This window comes from Micropterus dolomieu, linkage group LG13 (genome assembly GCF_021292245.1).
Source record: "Micropterus dolomieu isolate WLL.071019.BEF.003 ecotype Adirondacks linkage group LG13, ASM2129224v1, whole genome shotgun sequence".
NCBI lineage: Eukaryota > Metazoa > Chordata > Actinopteri > Centrarchiformes > Centrarchidae > Micropterus > Micropterus dolomieu.
This window is the reverse complement of record NC_060162.1, coordinates 2,854,622-2,875,989: the sequence shown is the minus strand read 5'-3', so window position 1 is coordinate 2,875,989 and position 21,368 is coordinate 2,854,622. Positions and strand designations below refer to the sequence as shown.

Here is a 21,368-nt window from a genome sequence, read left to right as displayed (position 1 = left end):
ACCAACAATTTACCTTTTTGATCTTTTTAATATCTGGGTCTTCCTCCTCTTGGTTGCTCTGGTAAGGCTGCATCCTCTCCTTGGCTTTGTTCAGCCCTAGAATCTGGCGCAACAACAGTCTCCATGTGAGTAACACGGGCACAGAGGTTGAAATATTCATGACACCACTTTGGAGGTTTAAAACAAAAAGATATACTGTTGCATGATAAGGAAGTAATGAGTTGGAATCACCGGAGCCCTGCTGTGCTTTAGACACATGCGCTCTAAACTCAAGTGTTTTCCCATCTTGTCAGATCATTTGCATGCTTTGATCTGCATGTGCTCCTTCTGAGCGCCTGTGCATGCGGATTTATGTATGCATGCACACGCAGATGCACTCATGCATACCTCAGCTTTAAGCCTCTCGATCTCGGTGTCCTGGTCCTCCAGCTGAGTGCGAAGCTGATTGGCTGCGACCTTCTCAGTCTCCATGATCTGGACCAGGTGGATGTACTTCTGCATCAGGATCTCACGCTCGATGATGACGTCAGAGTAACTAAAGGGGAGCATGGGAAAAGAACAGGCGCAGTGTTTGGAGACAAGGGTTCAGTTTTATCTGATGAGTCACGTTAAGTCACAAACTATGCTGAGATCAATAAGCAGCAACCTGCCGGGATCATGCAAGAATAAACAACGGTGGTTTGAGGCGCATCATATTTTCTACTGAATGTTCAGATGAAAACAGAAAAGGCAGCAATAGAGAGGGAGAGAGGAGAGGAATAGAGGTCGAGTGGCGAGATCAAGTCTGTGATGTAACCAGTGTAGCAATACAGCACCAGTGTGACCTAAATGTGAACCGCTGCGAGCGAAACACGTCCATGTGCGCACGCGATCACACACGCACACACACAGTCTCTCAGATGGTAAACACATATGGAATAACACTTGGTATGTCTAATGTGCATCAGCGCAAAAAGAAAGAAGAATGTAGAGACACTTTGAGTCTCCAGCAAGTTATTTAACGCCTCAGTTCTGTTAAATATGTAGGACAAGTAGGTTTTCTTTGGATTTGCTAACAAACATCGGTCAAAACTGAGGCCACTGTTTCAAAACACTTCATACAGTCTGCATTACCTCCATTGCCAAACGTTTAATCTCACCTCCAAAACGCACTCAAACCGCCAAAACACTTCATACATCATCTCAAAATAAACTCATTCAACCAAAACACTGGCAACAATTCTCACTCATAACACACTGACCTAAAAAACACTAATAGAGAGCTTTATACAGAAATAATGAACTTCTCTCTTTGAAGTTTGAATGATTTGTCACATAAATTAGTGTTTCATAACAGAATACGAATAACATATATTTACATTATTGACTGTACTAAAGTTTATGTAACAAGAATTCAACAGAAATGCAGAAACGTCTTTATTTTTTCTACATTGTGATGAATAAAAAGATGAAACAAAAAACAAATCTCTGAATATTCAATGCTGCAGCGCAGTTTATCTCGATTGTTTCCACAGTAGCACTGGTGCTGAGACACAATGACCATAACATACATAATTCATGTACCGACCCCTCGAAACAATTCTGTAAAAATACAAGAACATTTCCTGCTTCAAACTCAGTCTGCAGCTCTAAACTAGGGCTGTCCCTGACTCGAATCAGAATTGTCACTTCTGTTTCACCAACTGTGTGAAGAGTTTAGACAACGTGACTTCAGTTTTGACTGATGCAGGTTGGCAAATGAATAAAACTGTAATCTGAGAAGCAACTAGAAACTGTACTACTTGATTTGAGTCTTCCTACCTGGCCTGCTGGATGTACTCCACCCACTCATTGCAGTCTGACTCTTCCTCGGTCCGCAGCTCCAAAGGTTTCTGCCCATCGTGGCCAAAAATGATCAGGAAGTAGTGCTGCATTACAGAAAAAAGTCGCAAAATAATCAGAGGTGAATTTCATTATATATTTAAGAACAACTATTAAAAATTGAGTTTTAAACGTTCAGTTATAATTTCACTGACTTGCAGGAACAAGACTGTCATGTCTGTATTACTTCATCTATTTTGACGTGGAGGCTGCAGCAGTAAAATTTGATCTGGTCTTATCGAAGTTACCTGATGCATATAATATACAAACAAGTTATTAAAGCTGTGAAATAAATGTAGTGTAGTAATAAGTACAATATTTTGCTCTGAAATGTGGTGAAGTATAAACAAGCATTAGCAGGTAATACTGAAAATAAAAGTACAAAACTTACATTTCACCACTGGGTGTGATGAAACTCACAAGCTAAAAATAAAATTTAACGGTGCCAAAGATCCTGAATCAGCACAACTGGAGTATTCAAGCTAAGAAAGACGAACTTACAATATGCAGTATAACGTGTGTTTTTAACTTCTCTATATTTGGGATATTTTGAAATTGTGTAAATTTTTGTCACTGTGTCTTTGAAGTTCAACAACGAACATAAAGTGTGAAGCTGGGTCATTTTTCTTATTGTCAAAATATCCCATGAAAATTTATCAATCACTAGGTACCGTCTGCCTTCCTGTCTGTGGCTCCCAGCTCCAAGGCCATTGGTTCCCACAAAAAAAAAAAATAATGTAAATCTTTGGTGTCAAATTAATACTTTTATTTAAAATAGCCAGCTGGCACCTGTGATTTCTCAAACAGGAGGATTTAGTGCATTAGAAGGGGACTATTTTCAGCAGCGGATGAATTCACATGTGGTGCTCTAGTGAGTATCTGGGGCAGCAGGACGGTGTATGTGAGTCAGGATAAATTACAGCGCCGCTTCTCCCTGCTGCTGTAAACTTGTGCGCCCACACACTTTGGCTTCGAGACAACCACTTTTCTTTTGAGGCAATTACGGTAACGTTAACTAAGGGTTTGAACAGCGTTTCCACTGTCACTCGTTTGTGAGAACACAATCAAGCTAGCCGCTAACTTTGGAGTGCACATGTATTAGAGCCTTTATGGTAAATGCAGTTAATAGGAGCAGAGCGGGCATATAGACAGGGTTAGTGACTTTATTCTGTCTTTTTCTCACGAGAGTCTTACCTGAAGAGAAGCTATTAGGTCCCAATTGTACACAATACGAGCACAACATACAATATAATTTATCAAATTGCATCGGACTTGGTGAATGAAGCGCGGTATAGACATGTGACGAGGTCCGGTTTTCAAAATAAGGTGTTTGTGTTCTTCTATAAAGTCTAACACAACGTATACAGTATGGAAATAAGATTAATTGGCTTATATTCACAGGAAGCATAAAACATCTTACATGTGTCCATTAAAAGTAAAATAAAATGTTTGGGAAATTACTTACAAATTATTCTTTGATTTACGGTTGCTGGAAAAACATTAAATAAATCAATTGACTTTTTTGCTGTAAAGTGACAATTATCGACTCGAGTGTCACTTCTCCATCATCACTTTAACTTCCAGTGAAGACACTTCCAGTTTTCTCCTCCATCACTCGGTCAAGGCCATTTATACACACTCAACAAAGCCACATCGGGTGTTTCAGTTTCAACAACCGAAGCTTTAACATCTACATCACCAGCATAAACACATTAAATTCAAATTTAAAGTAAGTGTATTTAAATAAGTGTGGAGCCACGGCACTCTAACAGTCAAAACTGCTAAATGTACCTGCTAACTGCAATGTCAACATTTCAATCTTTGCATTGTTATGAGTTCTGTACAGATCGATGCTTCCTGCTGGTGATTGCAACAGTAATGCCTATTGCATTATATTGCATTACTCTGCCCACTTTAAAATGGCACAGTAACTTGATCCTTGCAGACCGACTGTGCCCGGATCACAGACATCCATAATGTAGCTGCACTGTCATTAGAAGTATTCACTGATTATGTTGTTGTAATGCCTTGTTGTTCAGCAGACAGGTGAACTGACTTTAATAAATCACCATTGTCCCTGAACGAATCAGTGGCTTTCAGCAGTGGAGCTCGCACCACTGGTGACTGAGAGCACAAAACGTTACTTCCTCCTTAAAATCTTATTAAAAGACCACAAAGGCCACAGAAACAATCATAATCTGACAACTGTTGCAAATAGTTACTTGCTGAGCCGTTATAAACAGTGCTCGCACTGAACTGAACGTACTGCTGTTTGGTATTCTGACCCAAACCACAATGTTTTCCTAAACGTTAACAACTAGTTTTATTTTGAAAGTGTTGCATATTTATTATTACTTACTTGACAGCAGAGCCCTACACGTGCAAAAGCTATGCTAAAGCGGTACCCAGGGCGATTAAAAGCGATGCCAAGGGGTCTTGACCGAGCGTCTATATGTGGGTTTGAATGGATGGCAAAGATTGTCAGCTATGGGTACTGGTTTTCCCTTTTAAACCTCACAATCTTACACTTGGCAAATGACAACAGTATCACATTTTGCTTGTGCAAACATTGTTTTCAACAACGGTTTGGGTTTTATTTACGACTTTCATAATTCATTAGGTGAACTGTGACAGCTGCACGAATAACAACGAAGCTCATCATAAACCATTTAAACATCGACCCACCAATCACTTTGAAGCACTCGCGAACAAACTACCCGGGGACTGGGCCAGGTCCACTTTAGTAGCTACGTGCACACACACACACACACACACACATAAATAATTAAAGTAATCTGGTTGTATAAAGTCATTAGGAGCACAGTTGTTTTTTTTAAGTTTAATAGGTAAGAGACAGGAAGTTTTTCCTTTTGTTTAGAGAAAAGTTGGTAAGATCTAAGAAAAACTGAGTCCTCTTTTGTTTTTATTTAACAACCCACCGGCCTTTCTTTCACTGTAGTTCGCCTCTTTTGTTGTCTTTTGTAAACTTCGATTAATCGAATTGATCAATCCTGCAAGAAACGTTATTTTACCAAAAATCCATCTGGTTTCATGTTGCTTCCCCTTCGCCTAGAAAGCTGCATTATAATACATATAGGGTGGCGCGGTGATGCAGTGGTTAGTTCTGTCACAGCAAGAAGGTCGTGGGTTCAAACCCTGGTTGTCCCGGACTTTCTGTTTGGAGTTTTCATGTTCTCCCCGTGTCTGCGTGGGTTCCCTCCGGGTGCTCCAGCTTCCTGGACTAACTTAATTGGTGACTCTAAAATTCGTCTATGTGCGGCCCTGCGATGGACTGGCAACCTGTCCAGGGTTCGCCCGATGTAGGGTAAGACCATGGATGGATATTTGTGACATCTCACACAGATGTTTGACAACATCTTAAGAGGGAAGTCTTGTTGGCAGCATACTAGATTTGGATCTTGACAATCACAGGGGCATTTCCTGAGCCGAACCTGTAATATGAGCGGCTTTCAAGCCAAGTTTCCAATTGTCATGTGAATTTTAAGCGGACTTTTGAAATGTCGCAAAAAAGAAAAAATAAGTAAATGCGAAATATGTGCCATCAGCTGGTTTGGAGCGAATAAACCAGGTTACATCAGTAGTTGACGTTACACATGCCTGTAATAATGGGTTCCAACCAGAAACAAAACCGGTCGCATGAATTTGAGGGCCATGGAAAATTGGAAAGAGGTCCTCAGAAATGTGTTTCAAGAGGGCAAACTGCTCCCAGCCATGTCTCAGCACGTTATGAGAATATCCGACCAGACGCCAACAGCGTAAACAGCTGATCAGATGCGAGTTACACGTTTTCTACGTTTTCCCACATTTACTTTTTTTAGACAAAGGCAAAAAGCACCTCAAGCGAGCGTAAAAACTTTTTTGCAGTTTCCATCAACCTTTTCTAATGCGATACTTCAAAATGAGCATTAAAAAAAACATGGCTACAGACATAACCTTTAAGTCGCTGAGTGGATCGGAGGCACCCCGATTTCAAATTGATTTATTGAGTCTGATCAGAACTGAGCGGGACGCGTCACCAGCATGTTGTGTGGGGTGTGGGACCCGGGTTCAATCCCCCACTGTGACCCATCCACCATTGTGTCCCTGAGTAAGACACTTAACCCCTAGTTGCTCCAGAGGCGTGCGACCTGACATGTATAGCAATTGTAAGTCGCTTTGGATAAAAGCGTCAGGTAAATGAATAAATGTGATGTAATGTTGTGTATTTGCATGCGCTATACAATGTATGAACCTGCTGATTCCCTCTTCTCAGCCTCGAGTTCTTCCACAGTTTCATTCTCTTCTTTGTTTTTCTCTACAAAACACAGCACACACAAGTGCAACCAGCTGACGACGACAGTCTGCCTCCATGTTTGTTTCTGTCTGAAGTCACGTTTTATCACGAGCGATTCTCTGAGATCCAAAGTCCCTGGAAACGCCACTTTGAAACCGTTTAAACCTTCTAAACGCAGAGTGTGCGGTCCTGCTTCTGGACTGGACGATCTGGTGTGCGTTCTTAAGATTAAAATCTGTCGTTATGTCTGTGGTTAGGGTTCTTAAAATCGGTTAAGATTTGAAAATACTCTAACTTGCACCAGGCGTTACGAATGGAAATGAGCACAGACAGTAATGACTTCACTATGCAATTCTTTTTCTCACCACTGAGATATTCTGAGTATAACGAGCTACCACAGACATATTATATATCTGGTCCTAATAATCGCGTTTGCCCCACTGCAGACAGATAAACATGAAAAGAACGAACAACATTGAAAAATGAACATGGAGGATAACTATAAACGTAAATAAACTTAATTTTAAATGTTGACAGAAAGTTAGCATAATAAATACATCTTAATATTTTTCTGCAGATAAAGAGACATTATTGTTTCACTAGTTTTGGCTTATTGAATTATAGTTATACACTGACAGTACTGCATACTGCACATTTATTTGTACTTTGAATTATAACATCTGACAATATGCTTTACTTTGAGGCTGCCACAGGGAGAAAGTAGGCCCGTATAGTAATGATGTAACGCTAAGCGGGTGAGAGACACTTACTAGCGTGCGCCACGGACCAGAGAGAGGCTTAAGGGCTTGTTTGTGTGTGTTTTGGTGTGCGTGTTGGGGGGGGGGGGGGGGGGGGGGGGGGGGGTTACATAACCATCAAGGCTTGTTCAGCTTCTCGCATTGCTAATGCGGCTTCCCCAGCCACAAGCCTACTTTAAGCTAGAGGATAACAATGACAGAGAGACAGACAGAGGCAGCTTTCATGCTTTGCACCCAGCGTCACTACGTCCAGTCACAAAATTCAGCTCATCTGTCTGCCGTTCACAGACACAAATATGAGAGCTGCTACCTGCAGACGGCTCTCAGTGGTTGAGCCTCTGCATCGTTTACAACACAGCATGACTTGCAGGACGGCGGGCCCTGTGTTTGATTGATCTCGCTTCATGTCTCAGGATTGAGCAACTGTGATTAGTATTTTGTCACTATTATCCTTTTCTGGATTCTTAGCCTCTTTTACCTTTTGGAACAATACACCCAAGTTTCAAGGATACGTCTGGTGACATTTTTCTTATTGTCAACAAATACTGAAAAGAAGACCAAAAGCAGCAAGTCCCGTGTGTATCACCGCCTGACGTCTCTTCTTCTTCTGAGCCATAGAGCTCAATTGTTGTCTTAAAACTATTAAACCCACCAGTGAGCCTCACTGCTGCACTGGGTCACATGTTCCTTCATCACCATTAACACACACACACTGTAGTTTATTCTGAATCAGTCCCACATACACAGTCCTGCTGCCCCAAATACTCACTAGAGCACCACATGTGGATTCATCCGCCGCTGAAAATAGTCCCCAACAAATTAACCATCTACTCCTGGAAATTACTGAGCCTTGAAAAAAAAGATGTATGAAGATGTAGGTCTTCGTAGGGACCAATGGGCTTAGGAGTGGTTAGGGAAGATTGAGAGAGAGACTAATGCTGGCGGCACACTAGAGGACAACTGGGCCGCTTTGTGGGTCAGTTTCGCCAGGGTTGTTCCCGATCTGACGCTGCTCGGGGACGATTATCGGCCTAAATGATCCTGTAGTAGTGTGAGGGGTTTACAGACATGATCGCCGACTGGATTTCTGATTGGAGGCTCCTGTGTGTGTGTGTTGTTTACCAGCTCCTGGCAAAGTAAAAGAGCGGCTTTGTTATTGCGTCGCCTGCATACATTGAGGGTGTACACTACATCAGCTCAATAAAGCATCTCCGTATTAGTTTAATAGAAAAGATGAGTGCTCAGGCCTACCAACCAGCCGCCTTGACCGGGGATCAAATCCCTGTTTCATTCCATGTCTCGGGATTATTCCTCGTTTCCCTCGTGCAGTTTAGATTTATGGATTTTCACTGTTTGTGTATAGATTAACTTGCTTTCGTTTTTACACCGCATATTTCAGCTCACTTGTAAGTTTACCCTTTTTGTTTAAAGATCACACTAAACTTTTCCTCTCTGTGTTTTAGTGTCTGCATCTGGGTCCAAAACCCCTGTTTCCAGTGTCTGCCCCATGACCATAACAAGTGTTTACAGCTTGTTCTGCTGCAACGAAGAGGGGAAAACTTCCAGCACAGTCACATGACTTGTTTTAATGGGATTTCAATCTTCAAACTGACCATATAATTCCTTCTACAGTACCGACAACTTGTGCATGGTTTAAAAAAAACAAAAAACATAGCACTTTCTTCACTGGAAGAAAAAGTCAAAGTTAATCCAGGTAGCAAAAACGTTTCCCATCAAGATGTAACTGGTAAAACAAATCAGTACTAATAAAAAGACTAGTGACCACTATGTGGAAGCTAATCAAATAAAAATAAAGAAAAACTAGCAGTATATAAAAATTATTTCTAGGACACTGTTTTCTTATGTAACTTGACAGGATGTTAAGATCTAAGGCTGCACGATATTGGAAAAAACTGACATTACAATACGTTTCTTTTCTGAGATATATATTCCCAAAGACAAAATTAAAGGAATTTTCACCAGATGACTACAATTACTTTATTTAAAAAGAATTAAGCATCCTAGTAATATAGGGGTGATTTTGGAGTGGAAAACACATAAAATAAATAAGCTGAAAAAATGTTTTTAGTCTGTTAGTTTGAGTGCAAACTATCCTAATAAAAATAAAAGAGCAGCTATATGTTTCAATGGTCATTTTCAAGCTGTTTTCGACAACTAATGGGGGCGGGGCCTGTTTGTCGTACAATATTGTGATTGGTGTTTTGTTGTTCATGCAGAGCCTGCTTATCAATCACTACCAACAAACTCCGTGTATCTAAGAACCCTTAAAGTGGAGTGAATTATGTTACATCAGACAAACTGCAGAAAAAAAAAAATGCAGAAATAAAGCAGCAAAACAGTTTAGGTGCGTTCCAAGTCCGAGGAGCAGCAGAGCAGATTTCCTGTAACTTCCTGTAAATGGTCTGAAAGTCGGAACCATCCAAAAAATGCCTTCACACCAGAAACGAACTGAACCGTGGTTCAGTTTGATCCGGACCGAGACTACCTCTTTTCGTCGGACCCAATTTGGTCTGTTTGGTCCGGACCGGGGTCCGGGGGAGGTTTCACACCTGCAACTTTGGTTCGGACCAAACTGAAAAGTCCGAAAGTCCGGACCAAACGAGGTAGGTGTGAAAGCCCCCTAACCGTAGTTTCCACAGGACTTATAACATCTGCGTGGCTTCGGTACATTTCCACACCTAAACCTTCCCTCCTGACACACAGCTTGGAGAAATTAAGTGATTTTTTGTTGTTTTGTAGGCTTTGCACATCTATCGCACTCAGTGAAAGACAGGCTAATAGACAGATTCACTCACAGAACAGTTAAAGGCGGACTAGAAATAGCACAGGTCAGCAGTGTGTAGTAGAGCTTGTGTGCGAGGTGCAGTTGTGTTGACTTGGTATTCAGACAGTGACTGCAGGCAAAAGGACCAGCAAGCATGCTATTCTTAGTCGAGCACAGCAGCATCCCAGAGCACGTTAGCTGCAAACACAGACAGCTTTACATGTTCAGAGTACTACAGAATATCAATATTTCAGATTCACAAACATCTAAATGTAAGTTAACGATTCATTGGTTTTGTGTATATCTATTTAAGAGCATAGGCAGTCAAACATATAATCAAAAAATACTGTCATCCAGCACACAGCCTCTCCTTTGTCATCTATCTTAAAATCCAATCTCCATTTTCAAACATCATAATCTTTGTCTCGTCCCTTCTGCAGGGATTCTCTGAGGAAGATTTCACATCTGTCCCGACCCCTTAGAAGAAAAAACACCAATCCAATTGATTTTACTTTGAATCAACCTGCTGCTTGCCGTACTTTAACCCAGAACATGCTGATAATACTGAGAATTTGGCTTTTTTGACTGCTTTAACCAAGACTGTAGCACAAAGTATCTGGATTCACTGTGACAATCGTGAATTAGAGGAAATAAATGTCGTTCGAGCTTTGAAATGTAAGGTAAAAAGCCTGATTATTCGTAACCCATTAGAATAATAAGTGAACAAATAGGTTTCCTACATACAACCTGTTTTTATTTTCTATTTTAAAATTTTAAAAATTGTATTTAAATGTCTTTTCATTTTCCATATTTGCTTTTTTGTTTTATGTAAAGCACTTTCAATTGCCTTGTTGCTCAAAAGTGCTTTACAAATAAACTTGCCTTGCCTAAAGTTTTTACTTAAAGCTGCTTTAATCAGTAGTTTTATATTAACAACGGGTCAGATGTGAAAGGTATCACAATTGGTTCATACCAGTAAATTATTTGGGATACGCTCGATTTGAGCAGACTTGAAAAAACAAAAGCTATGAATTTACCACTCACTATAAACGCCATATCAGCAGACCCACACTAAAGTGGAAAAGTGCTTGTCACATACCAATCATGTCTGAGGATGACAAGATAAACAAGTGTAGATTTGTACACAATTCAATTCCCTTGTAAGCTACAAATCAGAAAGTTGTTTCGCTCTGAAACAACCGACTCAGCGGGATACCAGTGAATGCACAAAAACAATAATCGCTGGCCTGTCCTTCACTGAGTTACAGGAGCTTTAAGCATGGCTTATGTTTCCAGTTCATTAGGCAGTAAATGACAGCAGAGAATTATACTTTCACTCACTGTTGTTCATATTTAATAACCTACTGAACTCATAGTTACAAGCTTTGACTAATCAAATGAAGACGGATGTTACAAACCGTCGCTTCTGTTTCTGCTTCATTAGTTTGTTTAGTTTTACATATTTATTGTCATGCACATACAAGGGTCCAGCCACATGGACGAAAAAACATTAAACATTTGAGACCAGGCAGTGGGAGTCTTTACCTCACTGAACCTTAAGTGTAAAACTACTGTGGAAGCGACAATCATTTGAAATGAAGGCCTTTTTGTGAAATTACAACCGAAATTATAGTTGAAATATTCAAATTTAAATATCTAGCAATCCAAAAAACACCACCAAAAACTGAAGCAACAGGAGCTTATTTGACTTTATTTTTGTTTGACAATTTTAATTAAATTTTTATTTAAGCCACTTAAATATAGTTTTTTTTTGAACATTAGATACTTGAAAAAGTAAGAGGCTCCCTAAAAAAAAGGTTTTGAAATTACAATGGGGAATTGACCCTTTGCTAAGCCCCGCCCCCCTCAGTTACTGTTGTTAAGTCCGACAAACTGTCAGCGCTGCCTCTGTCTATTACTGCACTGAAATATTGTCTAATTTGGTGGAAAAAGCGATCTCAGAAAGAAGCAGACAGTTTTGCAGTTGTATTATACATTTGAAGGTTTGATTCAGGCTGTCAGACTGACTCAAACTGACGTGAAGAAAATGAAAGTTAGAAGCTAAAGCCAACCGATCACAAGTGAACCACCGTATCCCCCGACGATTGAGACAAAAGACAACGATATGAACGATCAACTCTGTTCCTGTACAGCTGAGTAGGCCTCTGTTCATTATTACAATCATTAAAAAGCAGAACAATAGGGCTTTATTACGTTCCATTCAGCAGGAAGTTAGTTATCACATTAGGAACAATCCACAACCGACATTTATCTGGATTTATTTTAGGTTTTGGAAAGAGAATAAATTGTACGTCTCCTTTCAGCCTCTCTGGGTAGCGACTGTAACTATTACAAGATGCCCCAGGAACAGCGTTTGACCTGATCTTGGAAAAATACAGCCAAAGAAAACTCTTTTTGCATTAGAGTCAAAGGAGCGCAGCCATGAAAGTGTCGGACCTCAGTTAGAGCGAGGCCTATACTGCGCTGTGATTGGCCAGCTGTGTGTTTGGGGCGTGGCTTAGCGAAGGGTCAATTGGAACATATGTAAATTCAACTAAGTAAAATATTTCAATGTATAAATTGAGTAGTGTTTAAATTTTACCGTTTCTTAAATTCAAATTATTCATTCTACCAGTAAATTAGTTAAAGTTTGCTAAAAGCTAAGTGCAAATAAAATGATAAAAGCAACTTTAAGAGGATGAGATCTTGACTTGTGCTCACAAGAACAAAGAAGCATATTTAGTATATTGAGGTCAATATATACTGATCACAGTCATGTTAATGAAGAAGGTTTTATCCCCATATCAGCCACAGATACAGGCGATTGAATAATTAATGTTGCTATCAGAGTATCTGTGAAGAGAGTGGACATCAAATGAGCCAAGTTATCAATTGTCTAAGAGTGCTTTGATGCTCTCTGATGTTTTGTCTGACATTAATGTTCCTCCATTTAAAAACCTGCCGCTGTCAGAATCAGAGAGTAGCCTTCGTCAGACGGAGATCAAACAATGACCGTCTGTGTCGTAAATCTTGTCGTTTAGTCTGTTATTTTCCTCTCACCTGCACTGTGACGCCGACTATATGTAATCTATTACAGTTTATTTGATGTGTAACAGACTGAACGATTAATCCAGAAAGTAAATTGGCAGATAAATTGATAATGAAAGTTACTGTTACTGTTACTGTCAGTCAGTCGACCACTGGTCCAGGCTGAAAAATCACAACAACTATTGGATGGATTGTGATCAAATGGACATTCATGGTCCCAAGAGGGTGAGCTGAAACTTTGGTGATCAATTAACTTTTTTATCTGGTCAAAATTTAACCTGTTCAACACTTCGGTTTATGACCAAATATTGCAAAACCAATGACATTCCCATCAGCCTCGGCTGTACTTCTAGTGCCAATTGGCAAATGTTAGCATGCTAACACGGTAAACTTAGATGGTAATTGTCAGAGTGAGAAAAAAACCTTCACATCAGCCTCCGACGGAGACATCTATAATATCGACACCCCACATTTCCCACTTGATGAAAACACAATGTCAACAAACTGTAAACGTGCCACCGCTGGCAGTTACATCAAAATAAAATCTAATATAAACACTAATACAATTGATTCAGCTATTTTTATAGGCCTTCACACTGTTTGTCTCTGCTTTCACTTGCTAGCACAGCAAAAGTAGCTCATTTAGGCCGTTTTAGCAGTAAGGCGCTAACCAGCTTGGAATAATGTGTGAACAATCCAAAGTCACAATATGTTTTTCTTGGTTGGCTGCGTCCGACAATTTCTGTAAATTTCCCCCAAAAAACGAGAGTCCCCCCCCCCCCCCTACTCTTTACACAACTATTTCTAGCAATTATGGAGTGATTGACTGAGTGAGGAAAACACTACGATTATCGTCCAGGAGAAACTGTCTGAAAACGTGCCCCGGATTTCAACTTTTATTGTGTCTCGCCTGACATCTGGTTTTTCACCCCCAAAAGTCTGAAATGGGGATTAACCAATATTTTTCCCCCCCCCAGGCTGATACCAATACGGATTATTAGTATCCAATTACACTGATGACCGATATGTGGAGACGATACACATTTGCTGTAAAATTTTTAATCTTGGTGTCAAAATTTTGAATAACACAAACTCAACACAAAAACTTGTTGAAAATAACAAAATTAAAGTTAACTGTCATGTTTAATCTTTATAAATAGTAAATTAAATGAATTAGAGATCCATCCCAGAGATGGACTTGTTAACTATGAGTGATAAACTCATAAACTAAATCATAAACTTTGTCTTTACTGGCTGCCATTTATATTGTATCCATTTTATATTGTTAGGATTTTATTGATACTTTTATTAATACTATTTATTGGTTCTGTTCTTTATCTTTTCATCACTAAATAATTGCCTTTTAAAAATATGTTATTTAAAAAAGAATAAGTTACAGTAATCAAATTTAATATTTTATTATAACTAACTGTTTTCAGAGCAGCAGCAAAAGTAAAGTTTACAGCAACAATATAAAATCAGTATCACACTGGAAATAAATGGAACATAAATAAACTATATTCCTGACATCAAAATACTGTGTGAAGTTTAGAAAGAAGACACCAGTCAGTTTCATTGTGCTCAACACTCTGTGGGCTCGAGCAGACAGAGAGAGGCGGCTGCATCAGAGCCAAAGGAGCTTTTTTCCCTGTTTTTAAAATGACCGATGCAGATTATAGGAAAAATGCTGAAAATCGGCGCAGATAATCGGCCAGTACGATTATTAGTGGACCCCTAGTCTGAACTAGTTCTTTTCTATCACGACATCGTATTGGCTGCCTACTTTAGAAGTTGTTGCATGTGGCTGTACTGTCCGGTCTGGTTTCTTGGCCGACTATCACTGGCAGTGCTTACAGCAGTGAGGAGTAAACAGTAGCTACAGTGCAGGCTGGCAGGCAGACGGCCCCCCATGGCTCTAATGCCAAGCTGTCACACTGCATCGCACTGTCCTCTTTTCCTGTCTTAGGTGTGAGAATTAATCAGAAAAATAGTTCAGCTCTAGTGCTGCCTTATTCGTTTTTTGTTTCAGGATACAGACTCTCACTTCTACTAAATTATGGAGCAATTTCATATATTTTACTACACATGCAGATTTTCTAAGAAAATAAGCTTTTACAATTTGATTCCCGCTTGAGTATCGGTGATGTGTCGTACATGCACGCTTCATCATCACTGCTAAGAGAACTAGAGTCTGCCTACCATGCAGCGTTGCTTTTTATTTCATCGTGGGGCCTCTGGTTGGAGGTTATGGCGCCTTTTCTGGAGTTTAGATCCTTGGTTACTGATGTTTTTAAAAGAACAATGAAAATGTTTTAAATAGGCTGCTTCCCTTATATATATATATATATATATGTATGTGTGTGTGTGTATATATTAATAAAGGGAAGCAGCCTATTTATTTCTTTTTCTCCTGGTTAAATAAAATAAAAAACACAACTGAAATATTGACTGAAATTACGGTTCTTTCACATGAATCAGCTGTTTAGAGATCGTGAAGTCCTCTGCATGTGTCATTATAACGACATAATCACCTCAGCTGGAATGTACAGCTCTCCATCACCACATGATTAAATTTTACAATACAACAGTTTTTGGTACTTTCTGTGAACCTCCAAACAAAAGGCACGTACAAACAAGCAAGTGTGTGAAAGTGTTTTGCATCCTGCTACTGATGCCTTTATGTATGACAACAGGATTTAACACAGACGAGGCAAACATCCAACTCAACACACGGCGGACCGTGTATGGTAAATGAGAAAAGTGTACTTTAAAGGCCAGAAAACCTGAAAGGCAAGTTGCTGCTTAGCAATAACATTATTGTACAAATACAAATATTTAGTACTTAAAGGCCGCCCTACAGGCACTTTCCTCATGCAGGCAAAATAAGTGAAAATTCTATTATCTGCAGACAGAGGGCCCAGGTGCAAAACCAATGGACAAATACTGACTTTGTTGATAATACTGAGAGATGCACAGATGTTCAGCAGAGAGAAGGAAATTCATCCAGCCTGAATTTCTAATAAGATGTTGACGTTAAAAATAACAGGACAGAAAAATCATTTCAAACAACATCAAACGGCTGTTTGTCTTAATGAAATTTAAGAAGGCAAAATTCCTCTGCTGAGTTCTTAACTTTTACAGAGGAGCAATAGAAAGAATCCTGACTGGAAATATCACAAACTGGTGAGATGTGGTGCATGGTCCAGGACTGGATGGCTCTGCCGCTCCGAAGATCATTAGAACTCATCTACCGAGCATCAGTGATATCGCTGAGACGAGGTGCCTGCAGCGCCCCAAAGGATATTAAGGCTGCATTCAGATTGTTTTATAACAGTGTGAACAAGTCACATGGAATCTGATCTTTACCAGTTCGGATTTGGGCCACTTTCATATGCAAAATCAGATGGAGGTCAGATTTTTTGAAATGTGACCTCTGTCTGGAGTCAGATCAGAATTCATGCGACTCTGACGTAACTCTAGAACGACTGTCGTCACAATTCTGTGCTTGCGGGAGCCGCGGTGAGCGATCAACTTAACAATAAAACTGTACTGTCTGTGGCCTCCATGTTTACTTCTCTACGACAGCATGCTGCACCAGACGGATACTTTTACGCAAGCGAGTCACTTTCAGGCCACTGGCCTGTTCCCACTTCTAGTCTGATATGAGACACATCTAAAAAAAATACAGTTGACCAATCACAAAATTCAGACCTGAGCAATGGATCTGAGCGGAGCATTAAGACCTGCAGTGTGAACGCAGCCTAAAATACCCAGCCACAGCCTGTTCAGAGATGCAGACGTATCTGCTGTCGCTCCACCAGACTGCAGAGAAGCTTCTTCCCTCAGGCTGTGAGACTCCTCAACTCATCGTCTGCACTCCACCATGAATAAATGACATAGAACTGATCTATCTACCATCTTGGTGTGAAATACAGAATGTAATCAAGTGATTGTATATATTGTTTTATTATTATTCTATTCTAATTTTAAATATTTGTATATATGTTCTGTGTGTGTGTGGTGTGAAGGGTGCTACAACTTCTTTGTGCTGCCTTGTGTTATAAATGTATACATGTACCTTGAACCTTTAATCTATTTAAGATAGCCCAAAGTTTCCCTCTCATCTTATGAGGCACTGACAGTCTTGTAGAAATAAAATATTAGGGTGGGGAGTGGGGCTTAACCTTGTTTACTTTCTACAGATGCAAGGCCCTCCCCAGGATTATTTGTATTTTCTTTGAACGCTTCCTTTTGCTAAACAAGACTAAGATTCTACAACCATGCTAGAAGCTGTTTAAAGGGGAACTCCCCAATTTTACATATTATACAAAGTCTGTATCCAAGTGCTGGGAAGTTGTAAGACACGTTTAGTGTCTCCAGAGGGATCTGTGTGGAAAAAACAGCTCTAATACAGAGGTGGGATGGTTGTCCTCTGCATAGTGTCTGAAAACAAATGCACATTTATGAACCACAGTGCCCAACAAAAACTATGTAATCTCTTTATATAACATCTCTCACAAGAAAGGGCTGAAATTAAATATAAATGGGGTAAGAAAAAAAAGAACAGAACCTCTCAATTTTTCAGACAGCGTAAGCATTTTCATACAGTCCTGTATTTTGCAATAGAAATGCAAAAAACAAGAGAGAGAGATTTAAGTGCACCTTAAACATGTGGCGTGTTTAGAAGAGCTGCAAGTGACATTCACGGCCACCGCATGTCCCACTAGAGCACCAGCATCGCAGACCGAAACAAATCACCAGATCGCATTGAGAAAAACAGCAATTTTACCTCACAGATCATCATAATACACACTTCACTCAAACTGATCAGAAACAAAAAAAAACTCAACAAAACTCTTTTTGTAAGTCTTTTCACCACTACACTACAATCACCAGCTCTGGTTTGGTCAGAGTACACCATTAATTCACCGCGTTGGATGTGCAAAGAAACAGACGTTGCATCACTCTCCTCAAAACGAAGTGTTTTGTCATTCTCTGCCGTTACTCCACTAAATCTTTGCCTAGTAAATAGTTGTCTGCTGCTATATTAATGTTCAGAATCTCATTTACAGATCAGAGTAATTCAGCGGATTCTCTCCCTACTGGGGCTTCGTGAGCGGAATAATTGTTAGCACACTAAAGCTGTAAAAACACTGCAGCACATCTGCTTCCTCCATAAACGGAGCATGTGAAGTCATGACTGAGTCAGGCTGTCACAGGCAGCATGTGATTAATGCCTATCGAGGCGTGACAGATGACCTGCGTATCGATAAGAAGATTGGACTTCACTGATATATAATCCAGTTTGTATAAAAACTGAAATGACCCGTTGCCAAACAGGATCTGTGGGTCGAACGTGCAGCTTGTTTCTCAGAGCACACCGTTTATTATTAAATAACCACCACTCCACGTTATGCCAGCAGCTCATGGGATGAAAACACATCTTCATACCCTGCAGCAGCAAAAACAGGAATATGGGTCATTTAAAAATTAGCATTAGCCTCCACAGAACAAGTATTTCATAAAGGCTAATTCTGTTAACAATGAATTCTCAATAATATAACCAGGCGCTTTGTGTCTTCCTCATCACACAGGGTTTCTCTCTAAAACAGAGAAGGCCTTGCAGGCAGAGGCGTCCGGTAAGGAGGATGAATGACGAAGACGGTGAGATGCTCGAGTTTAGAACAGAAAATTAAAACATGGGACTATTTCGATCACCCTTCAAATTATTTTTAAGGGAGGAAAAAAAGGGAATAATATCTTCTTTTCTTTTCCATGATAGTAAACTTAATATTTTGGGGCTTTAGGCTGTTGGTCAGGCAAAGCAAGACATCTGAAGACATCACACTGGGCTCTGCTGGGCCCTTTTCACTATTTACAGACCAAATGATTAATCAATAAAAGTACTCTGCTGACTAACACTAGAAATAATCATTAATTGCAGCCGTACTTTGGTTCGGATTGACTGACACACACACTCATCCCAAGGCTAAGAATGTTCAGTGGAGGTTGTGTTTATACGTGTTTTGTCAAAAAAAAAAAAAAGATAAATTGTGCTGTATTTTCTTTAAGAGTGCATTATTATTAGCAAGTTGTCTCTTATCAGACTAATGAACAGGAGGCTGTCTAATGTTAAGTTTCATATCTCGATCAAGGCTCAAACTAGACTCAGAGTTTGAGACTAAAAGACTAAAAGTATCTATGTACAGTATCCAGTTAGTAATTATTGTAAGGTATTTCTTTTTATTTAACCTTTGTTTTTTTGAGATAAAATCAATTTTACAAGGGCGGCTTGGCCAAGAAAGGGAGCAGAACAGCAAGTCCGACAGTACAAACACAAAACGACAAAAAACAATCAATAACATTTATACTTTTACCCATTTACATATACAACAATAACAACCCACTATCAAAACCAGTATATAAAGTATTCATTAAGCAGTTAACATAGCCGACACCACACCATACACATTCTTTTGTTTGACCAACAGTCCCAAAGCTCAAAGATATTCACTTTTTAATGACATAAAACAGAGAAAAGCAGCAAATCCTCACATTTGAGAAGCTGGAACAGAGAGTTTTTGGCATTTCTGCTTGAAAAATGACTAAAACGCCGGTTACTTTTCTGTCAGTCATCATTTCAGCTCTAGTTTGAATATTATTAGCTGGTCTGGAGTTCCTCTATTCACCTATGTTTACAGTGAGCATGTTTTATTTATAGTAACATAACTTCAGATATCATGTACAGACAAGCTGTCAGCATCTCAATCATGTCTGTAGACTATAAAAAAACCTTCCCCTCATCTTACTCTTTACTTTGAAGGTTCTCAGTCATCCAGGTCAACTTTGGTTGAAGATACTAGAAGACGTTTCCTCCCTCATCCAAGAGACTTCTTCAGTTCTGAAATGACTAGTTGGTAAACTCAGCTACTTCTCAGCTAGTTAACTGAATGGTTGAATAGCTGATAAATAGCTGGTTGGATCCTCCTAACTCTTATTTCCTCAGAGATTGTTGGTGGCATACTGTAGACTTTTAATGAATAAATTAACATAAAATCATTTAACATGTAGGCAGAATGTAATATTGCTTTATTAGTTCATATAAATAAATAAATAATAATAAATAGTGAAACTTTTACAACCTTGAACTGTTTGTTTCATTTTAATTTTTTAGGGATTCTCGCTATTTTGATTAGCACCTGTGACATTGTTCTTGTATTTTGGGTTCCTTGCAGCTTGATATTTTGTTAACTTCACAAAATGACATGTCCGACTTACAGCAGAGTGCGTGCTGAACACAATAGGCTACCATGCATGAGGAGTAAAAGGTGGAACAAAGGCAAAAATGCATCCATAGAAAGTCGGTACAGAAAATTACCAACATGAACTCCCGAGGGTTTAAATGAATGAAAAGGGTAGAAGCATATTTCCCTAATGAAACAGCTAAACCCTCCATTCTTAAACTTTTAGCTAACCTGGCTCTCCCTCCCTGCCTCTCACGGTCCAGTGGAGCTGTGAAGACTCACCTGCTGTTTCTCTGTGGGCTCCTTGCTGATGGCGGAGACCTTGGGCGCAGGTGCCCGCTCGCACGTGCATCCCTCCAGCAGGTACATCCCGGAGGGCCTGGTGCTCTGGTCGTTCTCGAAGTAGAAGAGCACGTTCTGGTAGAGGGCGAAGTACTTTTCGGTCCAGCGGCTGTTCTCGGTGGTCTTCTTGCTCAGGAAGCCGCGCTTGGTGCCCTCTTTACGCGCAACCAGCGACAGATACAGAGCGTGGCCCTCATTGTACCGCACACCCTTCTGCATTTTATGTTCACTCGGATTTTTTTTTTTTTATTTTGGTGCCAACTTCAAACAGTAACCCGAGGCATCACATCACATCACTGCCGTTATTTTAGCAGGAGGACGCCAGAGAGAAAGCGGTTAATGTCTCCGTGTGCAGGGAGAGGTAATCCAGGCTTACTATGGTACAAAAAGTTGGAGAGTCCCCGGCGCAGCGCACATCTCACTCACCAGCTCGCCAGCCTGGGGCTTTAACGTGGGCTTTCCTACAAAGCAGAGCTGCAGAAAACAACAACAACAACAACGCTTCACGACGTTTCCATGCTCCAAACTTTGACTAGGAGTTAACGCGAGGAGACGAGCGTTTCTTTCCACCCGGCCGGTAAAAAACGTTTCAAAACGAGACCGCTGATCGTATCTTCAGCAGCGCGAAACAAAAATAGAAACAGGGAACAGACGGTGAAAACAGAAACACGGCGGAGATCAGCGGTAATCGGCTTTGACACCAACTTAAAGAGACATGTCGCTGCAGCCCGCCGCGCGCTGCTGACTGCCCGGCCCGCTGCGCCTCGCAGGAGCGCACGAGCAGAGACACGCCCACGGGGTGCAGGTGCACAGGAGCGCGTGAAAGGGGCCAAAGGTTTAACGGTGGTATCACAGCCGGACAGGTGATGCAGTAAATCGGAATATTTAAAGAACAGCGTGGCTTCCCCTCTGTTTCATCACAATTTTTTATGTTTTGAGATCAAAGCAATTCTGACTGATCAAATTTTTTTGTCATTTAAAATAATCTGTAATTTTTAAAAATTGTGTTCTATACACACATACATACATTAAGGAGA

At 40.2% G+C, this 21,368-nt stretch overlaps 1 protein-coding gene across 2 annotated transcripts in view; it reads right to left on the bottom strand.

Moving 5' to 3' along the window:
* Window positions 1-21,072, bottom strand: part of rasgrf2a (Ras protein-specific guanine nucleotide-releasing factor 2a) — a 45,133-nt gene extending 24,061 nt beyond the window's left edge. For both annotated transcript variants that reach the window (XM_046067331.1, XM_046067332.1), the window contains exons 1-4: window positions 20,272-21,072; window positions 1,801-1,907; window positions 388-535; window positions 14-103 (exon numbers count right to left, since the gene is read on the bottom strand). In XM_046067331.1, the coding sequence (XP_045923287.1) occupies window positions 14-103; window positions 388-535; window positions 1,801-1,907; window positions 20,272-20,550 (624 nt within the window). In that variant the 5' untranslated portion in view covers window positions 20,551-21,072. The remainder of the gene's footprint in view (window positions 1-13; window positions 104-387; window positions 536-1,800; window positions 1,908-20,271) is intronic.
* Between the last annotated feature and the right edge of the window lie 296 nt (window positions 21,073-21,368).